Source organism: Camelus ferus, chromosome 11 (genome assembly GCF_009834535.1).
Source record: "Camelus ferus isolate YT-003-E chromosome 11, BCGSAC_Cfer_1.0, whole genome shotgun sequence".
NCBI classification, from domain to species: Eukaryota; Metazoa; Chordata; class Mammalia; order Artiodactyla; family Camelidae; genus Camelus; species Camelus ferus.
Genome location: NC_045706.1, coordinates 13,621,827 through 13,637,924, shown reverse-complemented (window position 1 = coordinate 13,637,924; position 16,098 = coordinate 13,621,827). Strand labels below are relative to the sequence as shown.

General features: G+C 46.3%; 1 protein-coding gene across 6 annotated transcripts in view; it reads right to left on the bottom strand.

Annotated features, from left to right (window-relative positions):
* Positions 1–271: 271 nt before the first annotated feature.
* Positions 272–16,098, bottom strand: part of GFRA1 (GDNF family receptor alpha 1) — a 195,229-nt gene continuing 179,402 nt past the window's right edge. For all 6 annotated transcript variants that reach the window (XM_032490828.1, XM_032490829.1, XM_032490827.1 and 3 more), the window contains 2 exons: positions 3,705–3,758; positions 272–2,515 (listed from right to left, as the gene is read on the bottom strand). In XM_032490828.1, the coding sequence (XP_032346719.1) occupies positions 2,360–2,515; positions 3,705–3,758 (210 nt within the window). In that variant the 3' untranslated portion in view covers positions 272–2,359. The remainder of the gene's footprint in view (positions 2,516–3,704; positions 3,759–16,098) is intronic.

The window sequence follows — 16,098 nt, the reverse complement described above, 5'->3', positions numbered from 1 at the left end:
TTCAAAATTTGATTTATGTGTTGCACATCCATGCGGTCTTCACCGAAGGCTACCCTTGTTAGCTCGGATAATTCCCATTTCCTCTTTGGTCATCTGAAACTAATTAGAGCTGCTGTTTATTGCAGAAGTAATCAATAGCTTTCTACAGTAGATTACATAGAATCAGACCTATATGCAATTAGTCCAATGTAGATAACACAGAGATACCTTAATTAAAACCAAATATACTCTGTACGAGATATGCTCTCAGGGATGATTGGAATTCCAAGTATTTCGACACATTCAGTGTGTTTATTCAAAGTAAGAGTCTTTACGAAACCTTTTGCTCATCAAACCTGTTTGATGAATTTCCGTTGAAAACATTTTGAAGTGAAAAAACTCGGTACTTAGTATTATACATTTATGTTTATTAACATTTGGATATAAATGTACTTCAAACACCAATAGAGCTAAAAGACTATGCCTTCATCTTAAATTTAATAGATTTCCCACCCTAGCAATTGGATTAATTCTTACAAGGCAAACATCCATGGGCAAAGAGAATTGGGATGAGATGTGAACACTGGGTTTCCTCCTCCATCCCCTCTACTGATGTGGGAAGAAGCTAATGCTTTGAGCACTCTGTTAAGGTGGGAATCTCCTCGTCTCTGTTCAGTTTGAGAGAAACATGGCTACTACCAGGACTTGATCCTTGTAGACTTCGAATCTCACCATTTCAACCAGACCTCCATTTCAAAAGTGCCCTCCTGGGTCCATTCATTTAAGGAAGATGCGATGGAAGATGACGTGCAGTTAACAAGCTGGATGCCTTATATCCAAAGTCCTGCTCTATTCGGTGTATCTGTGCCAACCGACTCATCTCCACAGACCTAATGGTGACTCTCTTGATCCACAAACCTTCCTCCTTTTTTCGCAGAGTCAGTCACAGTCTATCATGGAGGACACAGAACACACTGCAAGCAGAGTCCCAGTGACCTTCAGACCAAACTGCTCTACACAGCAGCCAAGCCATCACGGCTGGGAGTCAAGACAATCCTTAGGAAGAGAACTATGTACCCTGGCATGGATCTGCTTCAGAAGGGATGGCAGGACGCCCTGTTCTCCCATCCCAGTCACAGCCGCCTTTGTCAGGTAACGTGAAAACCAAGATACTGGTTTGTGTCAACTGGCAAGGGTGCCATTAGACGGTGCAGAAATTTACAAGTGGCCACTGGCTTCCTCACGGGTATGCACACTTGCCTTTCAAGAAATGATAAAAGACAAGGCCTGGCTGCTCCGTTTCCTCCTGCCTGTCCACAGTAACGTGATGCAGAGCTTTCTGCTGAAGCATGAGGCTCCTCAGAGTCTGCTTTTGAAGAGCTGTATTCGTGAAGTTAATTTCAGAGTGAACACTTCTTACAAGAGGAAAACAAGCTCCATGTATTTTGTATTAAACCACCAGTAAAAAAATGAAGACAATATCATTACTTTCAAAATATAGAAAGCCAATAGTTGAAATCATTTAGTAGTAAAATTTTTTTTCTACATATAACCTCATACGTGTAAAGAATATTAGAGCGATGCTTCGGCTACATTTGACTCTTATTAGTTTAAGGGCTTCTCACTCAGTAAGGCTCAGGAGAATGTCTCAGTGATCAAGGTTCCGTGAAGTCTCGCGCCCACTCTCACTCTCTGTTTTGACTAGAAGACACACTACATTTGGATGTGACAGGTGTTTTTGGTTTTGGAGGAGAGTGCAGAACTGTTTACAGTACATAAACATTAGCGCGGAAAATGCTAGTACAGATAGAAAGGTGAACATTGGTACAAGCTTGTTTGCACAAAAGTCCATCAAGATTGGATGAGAATCTTCTCTTTGTGACCAAAAAAGGCTTGGCATCCATGTACCGACGGCTGCAGTCGTGTCATCAGAAATCAAAGTTACTACATGAGCTATGGAAGATTCTTTAGAAACTCCTTCTCTAGCTAGCAAAGTCCAGAGTTCAGTTGTTAAAACCCTCATCCTCATCATCCTCTTGAAAAACATGGTCCCAGCTAGCTTTACAACCAAATTAACAAACTGCCCCTTTATAATACAGCATGCCCCAAAGCCTTTTGAGTCTGGAATGTTGCTCTGCATCGGGGATCCCATATAAGCCCTAAGGATCACAAGAAGCTTTCTTAAAAAAAAAAAAAAAAAAAAAAGAGAGAGAGAGACAGAAAGAAAAAGAAAGAAACAAGTTCCAGTTGGATGAAACTGTTTTAGCAATGTCTCAACTGAGCTCCTAAAACTGGAATTTCAGATATACAAGAGGACAGGAAACAGATAACTTGGTGTTTGTCTTTTTTACATGTCCGTATTGTTTTTTTTTAAATGCAGCTACAACGTTTCTGCCAAAGATAAAGATAATAGGGTGGACAGGGCAGTTACCACCAGGGCCAGCAGTGGGCTCAGACCGCAGCGTGGAGGAGCAGCCATTGATTTTGTGGTTATGTGGCTGGAAGCACCAGCGAGACCATCCTTTTCGTAATCACGCTGTAAGAAAGAATGTTTTCATTAGCACCCCTTGCATGTGTCTGTTCCATCATGGCATAATTTTAACCACACTCTTTCTCCTACCCCCACCCCCAACTAGCTAGATCACTCACCAAAGCTGACCCAAGATTTTACCCTGAGACTTCAACCTGCTGGCTTGTAGTTTTTACAAGAAGGAATCATGAATCTGGGTGACACAACCTGGATACTTTAGATGAACTGTGTGGCCAATGCTGCTTCTTGTTTCTCTATTAGGGAGAATTAAAACCCACTTGGGGGAAGAGATTTGAGCCCAGGTGTCCCCAGCATTCTTCACTCCCGCACCCAAGGTCACCCAGCAGCTGTGCCAATGGAACCAGTCTCCTTCCGGGAACAACTGCCTGAGAAGGAACGCTCGCCATGTCTCTGCATCATAAAGGGGGAGCAGGAAGAATCATCTCAGAAAACGCCTGGGCTTGTACGCTTTCATGGCATGTAGAGTTGGGTCACGAATCGCACTGGAGGCTGGCAGGGCAGGCAGTGGCCTTTCCCTCCAACGGCTGGCTCAACTCTAGACTTTACAGATGAAGGCCCTCGCCCTGCTCGTCAGTCACAGGGTCCCACCCAGAACCCAGGCTCCTGGACTCCCAGTCAGCACAGTGGTCCCTCTCCCAGATCAATTCCTTCATCCCCATCCCCAGCACCCACTCAATTCCTTAAGGCCACATCCTGCCACAGTGAGCTAGGGCTGTGACACAATCATCCACCCTCTCACTCGTAAATCGGGAAGGGTGGCTCGGCCAGCTTTGGCTACTTTCGGTTGCTGTGGAGGTCAGGGGAGCAGTAGATGGAGGACATCGCGTAAGCAGCAAGCGTTGTTCCGTACCTTCTCTGTGCCGGATGAATCTACTGACTGTGATGGCAGAGATTCTCGTGGCACTGGGACAATTGTATCTGTGCTGGTCCAGTTCTGAGATGAGGATCCCAGGACCCAAACTTGGTTCTCACTTTGTGCACTAAAGATCTGAAGACTACACCTTGCTCAAAGGTCACAGGGATATCGAGAGTGACTCAGATTTTTTCTGGACCTGAAATCTTGCTGTCTTTGAGCCCCTCACATCATATCCTGTCCCTGGGGCCCAAAGGCTATTTTGGGGCCCAAAGGCTCTGTTTGTATAAATGCACCAAGACTCAAAAAGAAACAACTTACATCAGAAAGACAGAGGTGTGTACTGCCCGACATATTGGATTTCAGCTTCTGTGCCTGGGAAGAGACAAACACACACACAAAATCACTCATACATAATATGGAAGAGTAATTACTGATGATCTATTAATCAACTGTCTAGGGCAGTGCCATTGACAGAAATATTTGAGCTACTACTATGTACATAAATTCAGATTTTTCTAGTAAATCACACAAATAAAGAGATAACAGGTGAAAAAAAATTTTAATAACCTATTTTCTTTAATGCCATATATTGCCATTCCAACATGGAATCAATATAAAAAGTGAGTAATGAGATAATCTACGTTCCTTTATTTTCATACGAAGTCCTCGAAATTGGGGTGTTTGATGGAGTACATCTCAATCTGGACCTGCCCCATTTCAAAGCCACTGCTCTGGCTGGTAGGGGCAGCCCAAGATCAGGTTATAAAGGACAAAGTTTTGGAGTCATTTACATTTTGAACTCATTCATAGTTCCGAACGTTAATGCTTCTTAGGTAGTGCCTTCTAGGTAAAAATGTTACCATTAAAAAAAAAAATCTTCATTTATTAGTAATACAGAGGCAGGGCATCCTGAACTTGTGTGTTTGTTTATTTGTTTATTAGTTGTTCCAATCCACCAGCACGCACCAGACTATTTTCCAATGCTGAGCACAGGGTGATAGGACAAAAAGCATGCGGTGCCTGGGCTCACGGGGCTGCCCTCTAGTGGGTAAACCACCCAGGGATTGGGGGCTAAGGCACAGGGCTGGTCCCCTCTAGGAATCATGAAGGGCATGACAGCTCCCAGGTCCACCAATCTTCAAATTGCTTCCAGGGCGGTTACAAGTTCCTGAGCTATGAGGCCTCTAAGTCCCCTGTTTCCTCACAACTGGAGCACGTCTCCTCTGGGCTTCGACCTGAGAGTTGAGTTGGAGGAAAGATTCCATTGCTCAAATAATGACAACAAAGACTGCTAACCCAATACAGCTTTCTTGTTCTGTAAAGAAAAGCAAATGAGAGTACAGAGACTTCAAGTGACTTATCCGAGGTCGCACGGTGATTTACTTGGAGGGTCAGGATTTAGACAGGTCTCTAAAACTCCTTTCCCGCTGTCCAGGGTTTCTCCAGGCAATCCTGGCAATCCTGGCATCCCTGGCTCTTCATGCTCTACCCGCCCCCAAAGTCCACACGAAGAATCCCCCCCGTAACCTCCACCCCCTGAAAAGAGGAGCCCTTCAGCAGCAAAAGACAGAGAGCTCGTTTACCAACAAGACAACCCTGGCTAAACATCACACTTGAATCTGTAAGTATTTGGGCCGCCAGCTCTGTGGGAAGGCGCTGGCAGCCTGCCTGCTGCAGGAAGACTTCTGCAACTTGCTGAAGACATGCTAGGCTGAAATGACAGCATGTTCACCCAAGGAGTAATTTATTGACCATAATGCTACTTCGGAGGCATCATAATCTTTACCTGTATTTGCATATGCCAGCTGTGAATATGAAATAGAAACCTTTAAACAGGCATCAAGAAAAAGACACTGTGAAGCATCCCCAGGCTGTTCAAAGGTCACTAAATGTTATGTGTAAGAAGATCAGAGGGCAAATCAGAAGAGGCATTGAGCCTTACTCAGAAGCCTACTTATAATCTATATTAATAGCAACTCTGGCCCACTGCACTGTCACCTGCAGAGAAGAATATGTAGAACTTTACCCGTTTTATTTCTGTTCAAGATTGGAATTGTGCCCAGACACCAAAATGGCCCTAAAACATCACATTCTGTCTTTTCTAGGCCACGATCTACAAAAGACATAAACCCTCGCTAAGGGTCTTTGCATAACTAAGAAGTTCGCTGACATGTGCAGAGAAGGCAGCCTGGCTACTAGCATAGGACACATTATGCCTTCAAGTTGTTCCTGTGTTGTGGTCACAACTAAGCTGCACCTTCGTGTCCCAGACTACAGGGATCTGAGGGCCGAGTGGGCCTCCTGCCTCCTTTGTTCTATGTGACTAGCGCCAACCGGCAGGGTTTTACCATCCTGTGCACCATCGGAGGGGCTCACTAGCTACACGTCTCAGTCATTTTGGGAACCCGTTGAAGTACTAATAAAATGTCCATCTGTTCCATGGTTAGAAAGGGGCTTCCACCAATGCGCTAGAAAAGATCTCTACCTTAACTGACTTTCTTAAGTGGGCTCTGCCTCTGTGTAGGTAGAGTTCTGGTCCTCACTGGTCACGGAGAGTTCAACTCTGCACAGGATTATAGTCGTACAACAGGGAAGACGTGTCCGGGTCAGAATTCCCAGGCTCTCGCCTTTGCTCTGAGAATGGCTGGGATGACTGCTCAATCACACAGGAAATGCCACTGAGACCAGCGCCGAGTCTGTGACGGCTCCGGGCTCTTCTTCCCCCGAAGCAGGCATCTTGCTGGCCTCTCCCTAAAGCAAATGGTCAGCCTCTGGCCTTATGTCCCTGGAGCCCCACGGGCTCCCCTAAAGCTGGGGGCAGCAGCTCCAAGCACATCTGGCCTTGAGGACCATTCTGGATGAACTGCTGAGTGAGGGCGACCATGTGCCGCCGGGGCCTCTGCAAATGCTCTGAGAAAACGCCTTGTCTCCTGTCAAACAGCTGCCCAACCCACAGAAGCACTCGGCACTCCAGAGGCTTAGCAGTGCATGCACCCAGGCCCTGAGATTCTCTGCTCACGTGGTGTATTAACTTTCCACCGAGCCTCCCACTGAGAGGTCTGGGGGGCTGGGGAAGCCCCTGGACTGCAGAGACGGAGGGGAGCGGCCCCGAGTTCCACCTGAACCTCGCACGAACCACAGTAAGGTCTGTGAGTGTGATCAAAAGCAACGAGCAGATGTTAGCAGTTGTTGGAAGGGCAGGCAGCACGTGGGTAAAAGAACTGAAGGGCTGCACATAGATAGGAGATCTTTTAAAATCCCACACCAACCCCGGGGTGCATATTACGAGATGAGGGCCAGGAGGTCTGCTGTTTGGACTGAAAGGCACCAGCTGGTTGTCTGGTGCCTCTAAAGTTGGTAAGCTGCAGACAGAGGGGCAGAGCCTGGGAATCCAGGCCTGCGTGGGTCTAGCTGGTAGCATGTCTGTAAGTCCTGTATGCAGTGTGAACACCTCCAGTGACCACTGAGGGTCAGAAATCTAGCTATGCCAATCCAGAGCCCACTTTTAGAAGCCTGAGAGACCTGCTGGTTCTACATTTTAAAGGCTTTTATCCTGAGCGTTTGTGAAAACACCGTCAAGCTATCACTGTCTTGCTAGTCAGGTATGATAAATGCAAGCATATAAAATTACAGGGCGTCCCCCACTTCATCTCCTGCAAAGAGCATTTACATATTTTAAGCATTGTCTCAGTTGATGAAAATTGGGATGGTCCCAGGAAAATTAAAAACAAACAAACAAACAAACAAACAACTTCTGGGATCTTGCAAGGTATAAGTTAGAAACTGGAAAAGCACCTTGTATCACTGAGCCCCAAACCAGTAAAACCAAGCGTGTAATCATGGAACAAGTCCTGTTGGCAAGCCCTCCAGCCCTGCTCATTCACAGAATAGGCAGGGGCCCAACACAGGGTGTGGCCAGCCCAGACCTACCTAGACACCAATCCTTACAGCTTGCAGCTTTAAATATGATATCCCATAAAAAAGGGAGGGATAAAGAAGAAGAGAAGAAAATGGATTTCACTTTTTCTAAAAGTCCACTTTCACCGTTGTTGCAACATGCCGGAAAATAAACTATTTAATCTCTTCTATGAAAGAGGATTTCATAACAGCTAATTCATAGTTATGTGGTTATAGGGGAAGCTACCCAACTCAGAGTCAAGAAACACCACCAGGAAAACCCAGTCCCACGAGGTTTTCATCCTGAGAAGGTGAAGAGGATACTGGAGAAGCCCGTCCCCAAACCAGTAGCTTTGTTACCATTCTGGAAAACCAGGGAACCTGCTCTTTAGACCCTTCAAAAGCCTTGTCCCCCAGCAGTATTATAAAACTGTCACTGGCAGTAATTCCCAGGTCCAGGCTCGTCACGTAGTAGAATTTCCACGGCACTGTAATTGCGAGGCCAGACCTCGCCAGTCCCTGGCACTAGAGGGTTAATAAATGCATTAGATGCTGTTAACCTCTGTTACCTGGAGTCGGACTGATGACTCTCCTGCTTCCTAGCCCTGTGATTGGCATTTGGAAAGCCTGCCTGGTGCCCGAGGCTCTCCTGTACAGGACGCCCAGGCACACACATAGTCATAGCTCTCGGTCAACCCCACTCATCCGGCACCGCATGCACACATGAGCTCTGCCCACAGTGGGCTCTCCCCGAGCCTCAGGTCAGGTCAGGCTTTGGAGCTGCATGCTTGTTGTTTATGGGACTGATGACTTAATAGTGCTCCCACCCGGAGCCTGGCCTTTGCCGCCCCAGGACTCCATTTCTGTAGAGAAGCCAGTGTTTCATCTCGGGTTTCTAGGCAGCTGTCAGCCAGCAGGGCATGGAACATTTCTCTACTCTCCTCCATGTAAAAGAAAAGCCAGTTTCTGCTCTACCTCCAGAAAATAAAACCAGAGGAAGTTGCTCTATCCAATAGCAACAGATTGTCCAGGCTGCAGCCAAATGGTCATAATTAATGATGCTTCTGGTTCTTTTCTCCCTTGCTTTACTGATGAGAGAGATTTGCTATATTAAGAACCTGTTTGCTTAATGACAGAATACAAGCAATAAACAGAGAAATACACAGACTGTAAAATGCAATCAACTTTGCTCTCCAGCACTCAGTAAGTACCAAGCTGCATCCATCACACTTGTCAATACCAGTTTATTAGCATACGAGTCTCTTCTGTAGCACAAATTGGACCTTTGCTAGGGAACACCGTCGCATGAGTTGTTTCTGAAATAGTCCAGAACTCAAAGCCATTTCTCAATTTAAATCTCCGCATCTTACCTTTTCTTGTAAGAAAACATAAGATGGGTGTGTACCTAATTTGAAGGCTAACTGAGCAAAGTAATCATTTATTACGTTTTCATTTTTCACATTGCATTGTCATAAAATAGATTCACCTGACTACAGACTTTTCTGGGTAGAATTTACTATATAACAATTCTATTGTGCACTTGATACATATTTGCCCAAATTAATTTCTACACACACAAATAAAAAGACAGAAAAAAAGAAGGTGCCTGCTTAGTGAATCCAAGCTAAGTAATGGTGGTGTGTCCAGTGCGCTGTAGTCTTACACTCTTCAGCTTTTTGGATTTTTCCTGGTGGATCTAGGAGAGCCAGGGGAGGTTTTATTTCTGGTCTGGTCACAAGCATTTAGTCAGTCTTTCTAAAATCCCTGTCACTGTCTATTTTGAAATTCACCTTCCTGGTGTTTTTTGCTTTTCCTACGAACTTGTTAACAACCTCTTGCAACCACCGGTCTGAATAATGTGTAGTCAAGTCGGCAGCAGAAAACAAGTGGCCACATAAATAAGGTCTCTGCTCTGAGCCACTGGGCCTGGCCGTTCGTCTTTCAGAGCCGTGCTCAGCAGGACGCGCACTTCTTCCACGCTGATTTCTGCCAGCCCCATGGGTCCAGGCACAGGCTGGGGAGGGGCCGAGGGGCTATGAGGAGAGCAAGAGTGAGACTGGGGGAGTTGGAGATAATTCACAGGCAGGTTTTCTGCCACGTCTCTTCTACTTGCTTCCTCCAAGACAGTGTGTCTGCATGTTGCCTGAATGTCAGCCAAAAGGTTTTCATTACATTAAGCTCTATGAAGGCCTCATAAAGACATTTCACTCAGCACAGGTTTAGGAAGGCCCACCGGGTGCCAAGTTTAGTTAGTCTGGCAGCCTTCTGGCAGGCTGAGCCTGGTCACGAGAAGGGGATGGGGAAAGGTTTGGAGGCCTGAAATCATGCCTCTTTACCCAAGGAAGAGTAGGCTCAGATCCTAGTTGGCTGTTTTGACGAGGCCTCTAACAGCTGGAGTTCAGTGAACTGAAATGAGGTCAGATTGTGTGTGTGTGTGCATGTGTGTGTGCGTGCGGTGCTGGTGGTGGTGAGATTGGATGATTTCACTTAACGTAACGTCTTCCAGATTCATTCATGTTGTTGCATATTACATGGGTTCTTTCTTTTTTAAGGCTGAATAATATTCCATTGGATGCACTGTATCAAACATTTTAATTTAAAATTTGAGTATCACTCTCTGACTGATTTTCAGATACATGACCAAGGTCACTTTCTTTACAAAAGTTTTTTAAAGAAACAGTTTGCTGATTGGAATTCCCTGACTTACATGTTCTGCATGACCTATGCCTACGATTCACAATCTACAATTTCCAGTTTTCATTTCTTTAAAACAGGAGTGACAATTGCTTGATACCCACTGGCGAATCTCAGTGCAGAATCTTTCTACATTTTTACAATTTTTCTCAGTCTTTTACAGTTATCTTGCCCACACCTAATCCAAAGTTCTTTTTTTATAAGGAATTTCCCTTTTCTAATGTATATTTAACTTAGTTTTCATTGAAACAAATGGGCTTTCTTTTATGTTCCTATTTCAGTCGTTCATGTAATATTTAATTCAATTATGTAAGCAAAATACCAAATACAGCAGCACCCAAAGATTGAAGACAAACGCACCTGAATCTTTTAAGCCTGTGTCTCCACTGGAGAGAGCAAGGGGCCAGGCGAGCAGGAGAGAGCCTGCTGGTTTGGGGCATTCAGCCTGCCTTGGGCATCTGATGTTTACAGGGGAATGGCGGAGAGGCTGACTTCTTGGTGAGTTGGCTAAATGACAGTCAAGAGACCGCCTACTATGATTTAGAACTTGCTCCTGGTCCCGGCTTGATTGATATGGTATGATAAAAAGAACACAAGTCCTGGCTTTTCAACTGTGATTATAATGACCCCCACCCTACTCCCCACCTCACAGAGTTGTGAGAAGCAAACGTCATACTCGGGGAGGAAGCCCTTTTAAAATCCGAGTTGCTGTTGATGAGCTCTTAGCCTCTCTGTGGTCCCGATGCTGGGTGTTCTTGGATTCAAGCAAGGGTGGGAAAGATGCAAAAACTTAATAAGCAAGCTTGGCTTGTGAACGTGATATTGAATAGAACTGGCTGGTGATCTTCTGTGTTTCCTTGGATTTAAAAATGAATACAATGAAAGAGATACAGGCCTGTAAGCTACATCAACAGTTCTCCACTAGCTCAGCAGTCCCCCGGGCTTGCCTGTCCGTCTCCCACACACCGTAAAAGGATGTCCGCAGCTCTGCTCCTGTAACTCAACACTAATGGCAGGCTGGCAGGGAGCTCTGTGTGCAAACACTGTCTACGGCAGGGGGCTCAACCCGGCACTCAGGCTGGCCTTTCTTCTTTCCCTAACTTCACAAGATCATCTTACACTATTTTGCTTTTCCCCAAGTTGGGGCAAATACTGGTTGCCAGCTCCATCGGAGAACTGTGTGTTTTTGTTCATGGTTAACTTGCCTGGTGAGAAAAATATTCAGACATGAAGCAATTACGAGCTGCATTTGAGAAAATTATGCCCAATTACCAATAAGATTATGGCAAACAATGTGTGAAAGATGTTTTGGTTTGGGGTTGGGGAAGTGTTTGGTAGAGCAAACACTCAGTGATCCTGCTGTAAAGGTAGCCAGGGGGACGGCCCCAAGAGGGAACATTTGTTTTCGCAAAATGTGCATTTGGAAATGCAAGTGTGCAGAGAGCAGCGGTCTCCGACGAGAAGTGCATGAGGCCGATCTCATCAGACACGCGTCCTCATCACCATCAGATAATATTTATTAAGCCTCTCATTCTCCTGTGCATTTATGTGCAGCTGAGTGCAGCCCAGTAATGGCTCGGTGACTTATGGTGGTAACTAAGGTTTGATGTAAAACGCCAGGTCTGGAGACAGCACAGACCCGGGCCTTTTGTTCATTCCCTGCTTGAGAAGATGGAGCACTCATGGTGCTGCAAAAAACGAGGGGGAAGCGAAAAATTTGAAAACTTCTAAAAACACCGTGCTTTTAGTAGACAGAGGAAAATATTCTGGGAAATAGAGGAAAACCAAGGTAGACCAACAGTGACAGTGACTGGGATGTGACTGTTACTAACAGCCTCCATTGATAACAACTCCGTCCACGTTTTACTCAATACTCCCATGGACTCAAATGATTTTCTGAGGGGGGCACTCCTCTCGTGTGCAGATCAGGAGACAGGTTCAGAGAGGCTGAGACTTGCCCAAGTCTCCACAGCTCAGAGTGGCTGTGCTGAGATTTGAATCCCTTTGACTTCGGTCTCTTCTAAAACCCATGCATACCGCCTCTGCGCCAGACACGGGACACGTTATCTTCCATGGTCCTCAGATCAACCCTTAGAAGTAGCTCCCGTTACTCTGCTGGCACCTGAGGGAGGTTCTGCGCGGGGCAGTAGTAAGCCCGGGGTCACACAGCCCACGCAGACAGGGCCCACAGGGACAGAGCCCCCCGAGGCAGCCTGCAGTCAACCCAGGGGCTGCTGAGGGGTCAGAGGTCAAGCCGGGCCAGGCAGTCTTTGCCTCCCTCCCACCCTGAGAGGCGGGCACCCCTCATGTCACACCTGAAGTCCCCGCAGTCAAGGGGCAGGCACTCTGGGGAAAACACCTGTGTATCTTCTCACTACCCAATGTCCTCGGCTTCCTCTCTAGATGGTCTGGTCCATGATGTGACTCCTCTGGGACTCAAATATGAGGGGCAGAGGGGAGGGGAGCCCTTGCTGGAACCTCACCCCCAAGAGAACCAGAGCCATTTTCCGCCCACAAGTGAGTTTAAGTGCGAGGCCGAGACTATTATTCAGGGAGGCGTGGCTGGTTAGAGTCCTAAGGATAGAGGTCAGGAGGGGATACGAGAAATTGGATTTATTTATAGTATGTGATCTAAGTGTGCTCAGAGGTATTCTCATAGGTTACCCAGAACAACAGAGCATATTTATAGCCAAGATGGTGCAGACGTCCTGTTCCTTTTTATTAAGCATGTTTATTACCCAGCAATTGGGTTAAGCAATTGTCCAACTGCTGAATTACTATCCCTCTGGTGGGCCAGCTCACTGCCCTCTGGACCACAGGAGCAGGTGGCCTAATGGCTTTTCCTGGGAGGCACTGAGGGGGCCTAGTCTTCCCATTCCCGTCGTTAAGTGATTATTCTCAGTTTGGGAGAAAAGTGGCAAAAAAAAAAAATGTTTAGGAGGAGACGTCATAAATGGGTGATCATAAAGAACTGCTTCCACTTCAGCCACTTCCGCAGGGCACACATCCAGTGTGAGGCCCAGGTTCATGCCCCACGTGAATCTGGGGGTAAAAGCCAACAAATGGCCCCTCCGTACAGGCTCCTTCTGTCCCGTGGTCAGCACAGAACAAGCAGGGGAGAAAGGAATGATAGAACAGCCACTGTGCTGGAGGCCCAGTTATTATGTTGGAAGAATTTTAATTTGTCTAATTATCACAGCCCTCCTAGGTGGTAGTGCTCATTACTCCCAAATTACAGATGATGAATCCAAGGATTAAGGAGATTAAACTGCTCTCCATTGTAGTCCAAAGGAGGGCTTGATTTTTTTGTAGCGAGAAATCTGGCCCTTCAATATTTTCTACTCTTAAGCACCACAGTCCCTTTTTCTTAAAAAAGCAACTTTGAGAAATAACCACGCCACTGCTGGCCCATTGTCTGCATGATCCCTTGTCAAGCACCGGCACAGTCAATGTTTGAGTTACATTATCTGAAGGTGAGCTTGGTTTTGGAGTAAAATAAATGATGGTGTTGCCTCGATTCTCCATAGGATCTCAGAGTCACTAAGTGTTCCCCACCATTGCGTTATAAGGCAGAGGGTGCCATCCTCTGGGGCAGGGACCACATGAGGACAACAGCTGAAGCCTGGAGCCAATGCTTGTCCCTGGGCAGCAGGAATGCCTTCCCGCTGTGGCTCTGCTGCTGAGATGACCATGACCTGGCAAAAGACACCCAAACGCCGCTGGGATGGAAAGTCAGTAGCATTTGGAAAGCTGTACCCAAGCAACACCAGATTTCCACTAGAAATTCTCTGGAGCTGACAAAGAAGGGTGAGGCAACTAGAGCGCTGATGGGAGACAGGAAAGCAGGGAAGCTCGTATCATTTCAGGGTCATGCAAGAGAGGGGTTGCACCACCTGCAGGTGATTTCTCCCCTGCATCCTTCTCAGGCAGGCAGTTCTGAGTCAGCCTTCCCTCCCATGCCATCCATGTAACACACACAGCTGTTGAAAACAAAGAGAAGAAACGGGTTGTGAGCCCCAAGTCCCTGGACTGCACCTCCAAGGGGATGGAGTCCAGCGACATGGGAATTCCACTGACTGCCATTCCTCTGTATCAGAAACAGGGCTCTGAGCCACAGCTGGTCCACCTGAGCAGCACACTGCGCCCAAGCATCCTAGGACAGCATTCCCGGGGTATGCGCGACGTGCTCCATGGTAAGTAACCGTGTTTGTGTACCTGGCCCAGGGCCTCCTCTTTCACTACCTGTAGCTGTCTGACAACGTACCCAGGAAAATCCCAGAAATACAACACGAGCTTTAATTCCAAGGACAACGTGACATAAAGCCTCCCCGATGCAATATGCTAACGCTGTTATTATGCATAATGATAGTATACAATTATAGGATAATGTAGGGCTCCCCATTTACCACTTAATTCACAGAATGGCGAAGTGAGGGTTATCTGGAGGCATGGATAACAGACTTTATTAGAGTTAAGAGCTGGGGTTGAAGCAGTGAGATCAAAGGGCCATCTGGAAAAAAAAAAAACAAAACCTTCTCAAGAGAAAACCAATTCACTCCCTGTTCCTGAGGAAGCTCTTCTGGCCTAGCTGGTGTTCACCTGGTGGTGGCACTAGGTGCTTCTAACCAGAGAAGATTAGGGATAAAAGAGGAAAAAAAGAAGAGAAATTATAACTCGGAGATACTCTGTGTGCTTAATTTGCAAGGCTTTGTGGTTGAGAAAAAGAGATGCCGCGATCTGCCTTTGCTGAAAAGGTGACATCTGGGTTCATTAAAGGTGTACAATAGATTTTGATAAAGGCTATTTTTCTAAGTCATTAAATCGGCTTTCAGGAACTTTACATGCTCCTTCATTTGAACAATTATTAAATGATAAAATGGAATTGCACACTTGCTAAAACCGTAATCTGAAATTTTACGGCCAGCTATAAAATGCTGTATTATTAAACTAGACTGAAGATGCTCAAGCCCATTACAACTTTTTAAATGAATTATAAAACCCTTTACTGCTGATAAAATAATCTTAAATTACAGCATTGTGTATTCTAACAATATGTTGAACCAAAGTTTGCTACAATGCAAATATGCCAGTCACAAAGAAATCATTATTTGAATTACGTTTGCAGAAGCCAGAAATCTGATAGCATCTGATTCAGCAAGGCAGACAACACCTGATGTTTGCAGGCTGGGCGGGACAGCTGTCCCCTGAGAGCAGTGCCTTTCCCCACATTCCTTAGACCACAGAACCAGCCAACAGTCAGAGCTTCTCATGTTCCAAGGCAGTACAAGCAACACTCAGCAGGGCCCTGGGGATGGAGCAAATGCTGATGGTAACAGCAACCTTTTCCCTTTAAGGTCACCCCATCGGTGAGATTTTTTTTAACGTCAAATGTATTGTTGCTGAGTACCTGCCACTGACCTGCACGCTCTGGGCTGAATTGTGTCCCTCAAAAATTCAGATGTTGAAGTCCTAAACCTTTAGCACTTCAGGATGTCCCTAGGGGTCACATACGTGACTATGGAGGGGGACAAGGTCTTTAAAGAGGTGCTTAAGTTAACACGAGGTCATTAGGGCAGGCCCTCATCCAGTCTGCCTGGTGTCCTTATACGAAGAGGAAGTTTGGACACACAGAGAGACACCAGGGTGTGCACACACAGGGGAAAGGCCACGTGAGGACACAGTGAGAAGGTGGCCGTCCGCAAGCCAAGAAGAGAGGCCTCAGGAGAAGCCAAACCTGCTGACACCTTGACCTTGGACTTCCAGCCTCCAAAACTGAAGTACACTTCTCTTGTTTAAGCCATCCCGTCTGTGGTGCGCTGTGATGGCAGCCCCAGCAAACTAGCACAGCCTATGACACTGCACTCTGTGACACAGGGCGACACGCACACGTACCTACTAGGAGGCGTGGCCTCCAAGACGAAATCCCTATTTTTTGGGCACCAGTAGGGTTTGAATACCCAGCTGAAAATGCATTCTGGCACACTGGACCATGTGGCAGCCTTAACAGAGCAACACCCAATCGTGAGCCCTGAATTCAAGCACTCTCCTGGATGGAGGGCTTTGAAAACACTCTATAAGCACTTATTTCAAAAAGTGTTTTTACAACAGTCTATTTCCTCCC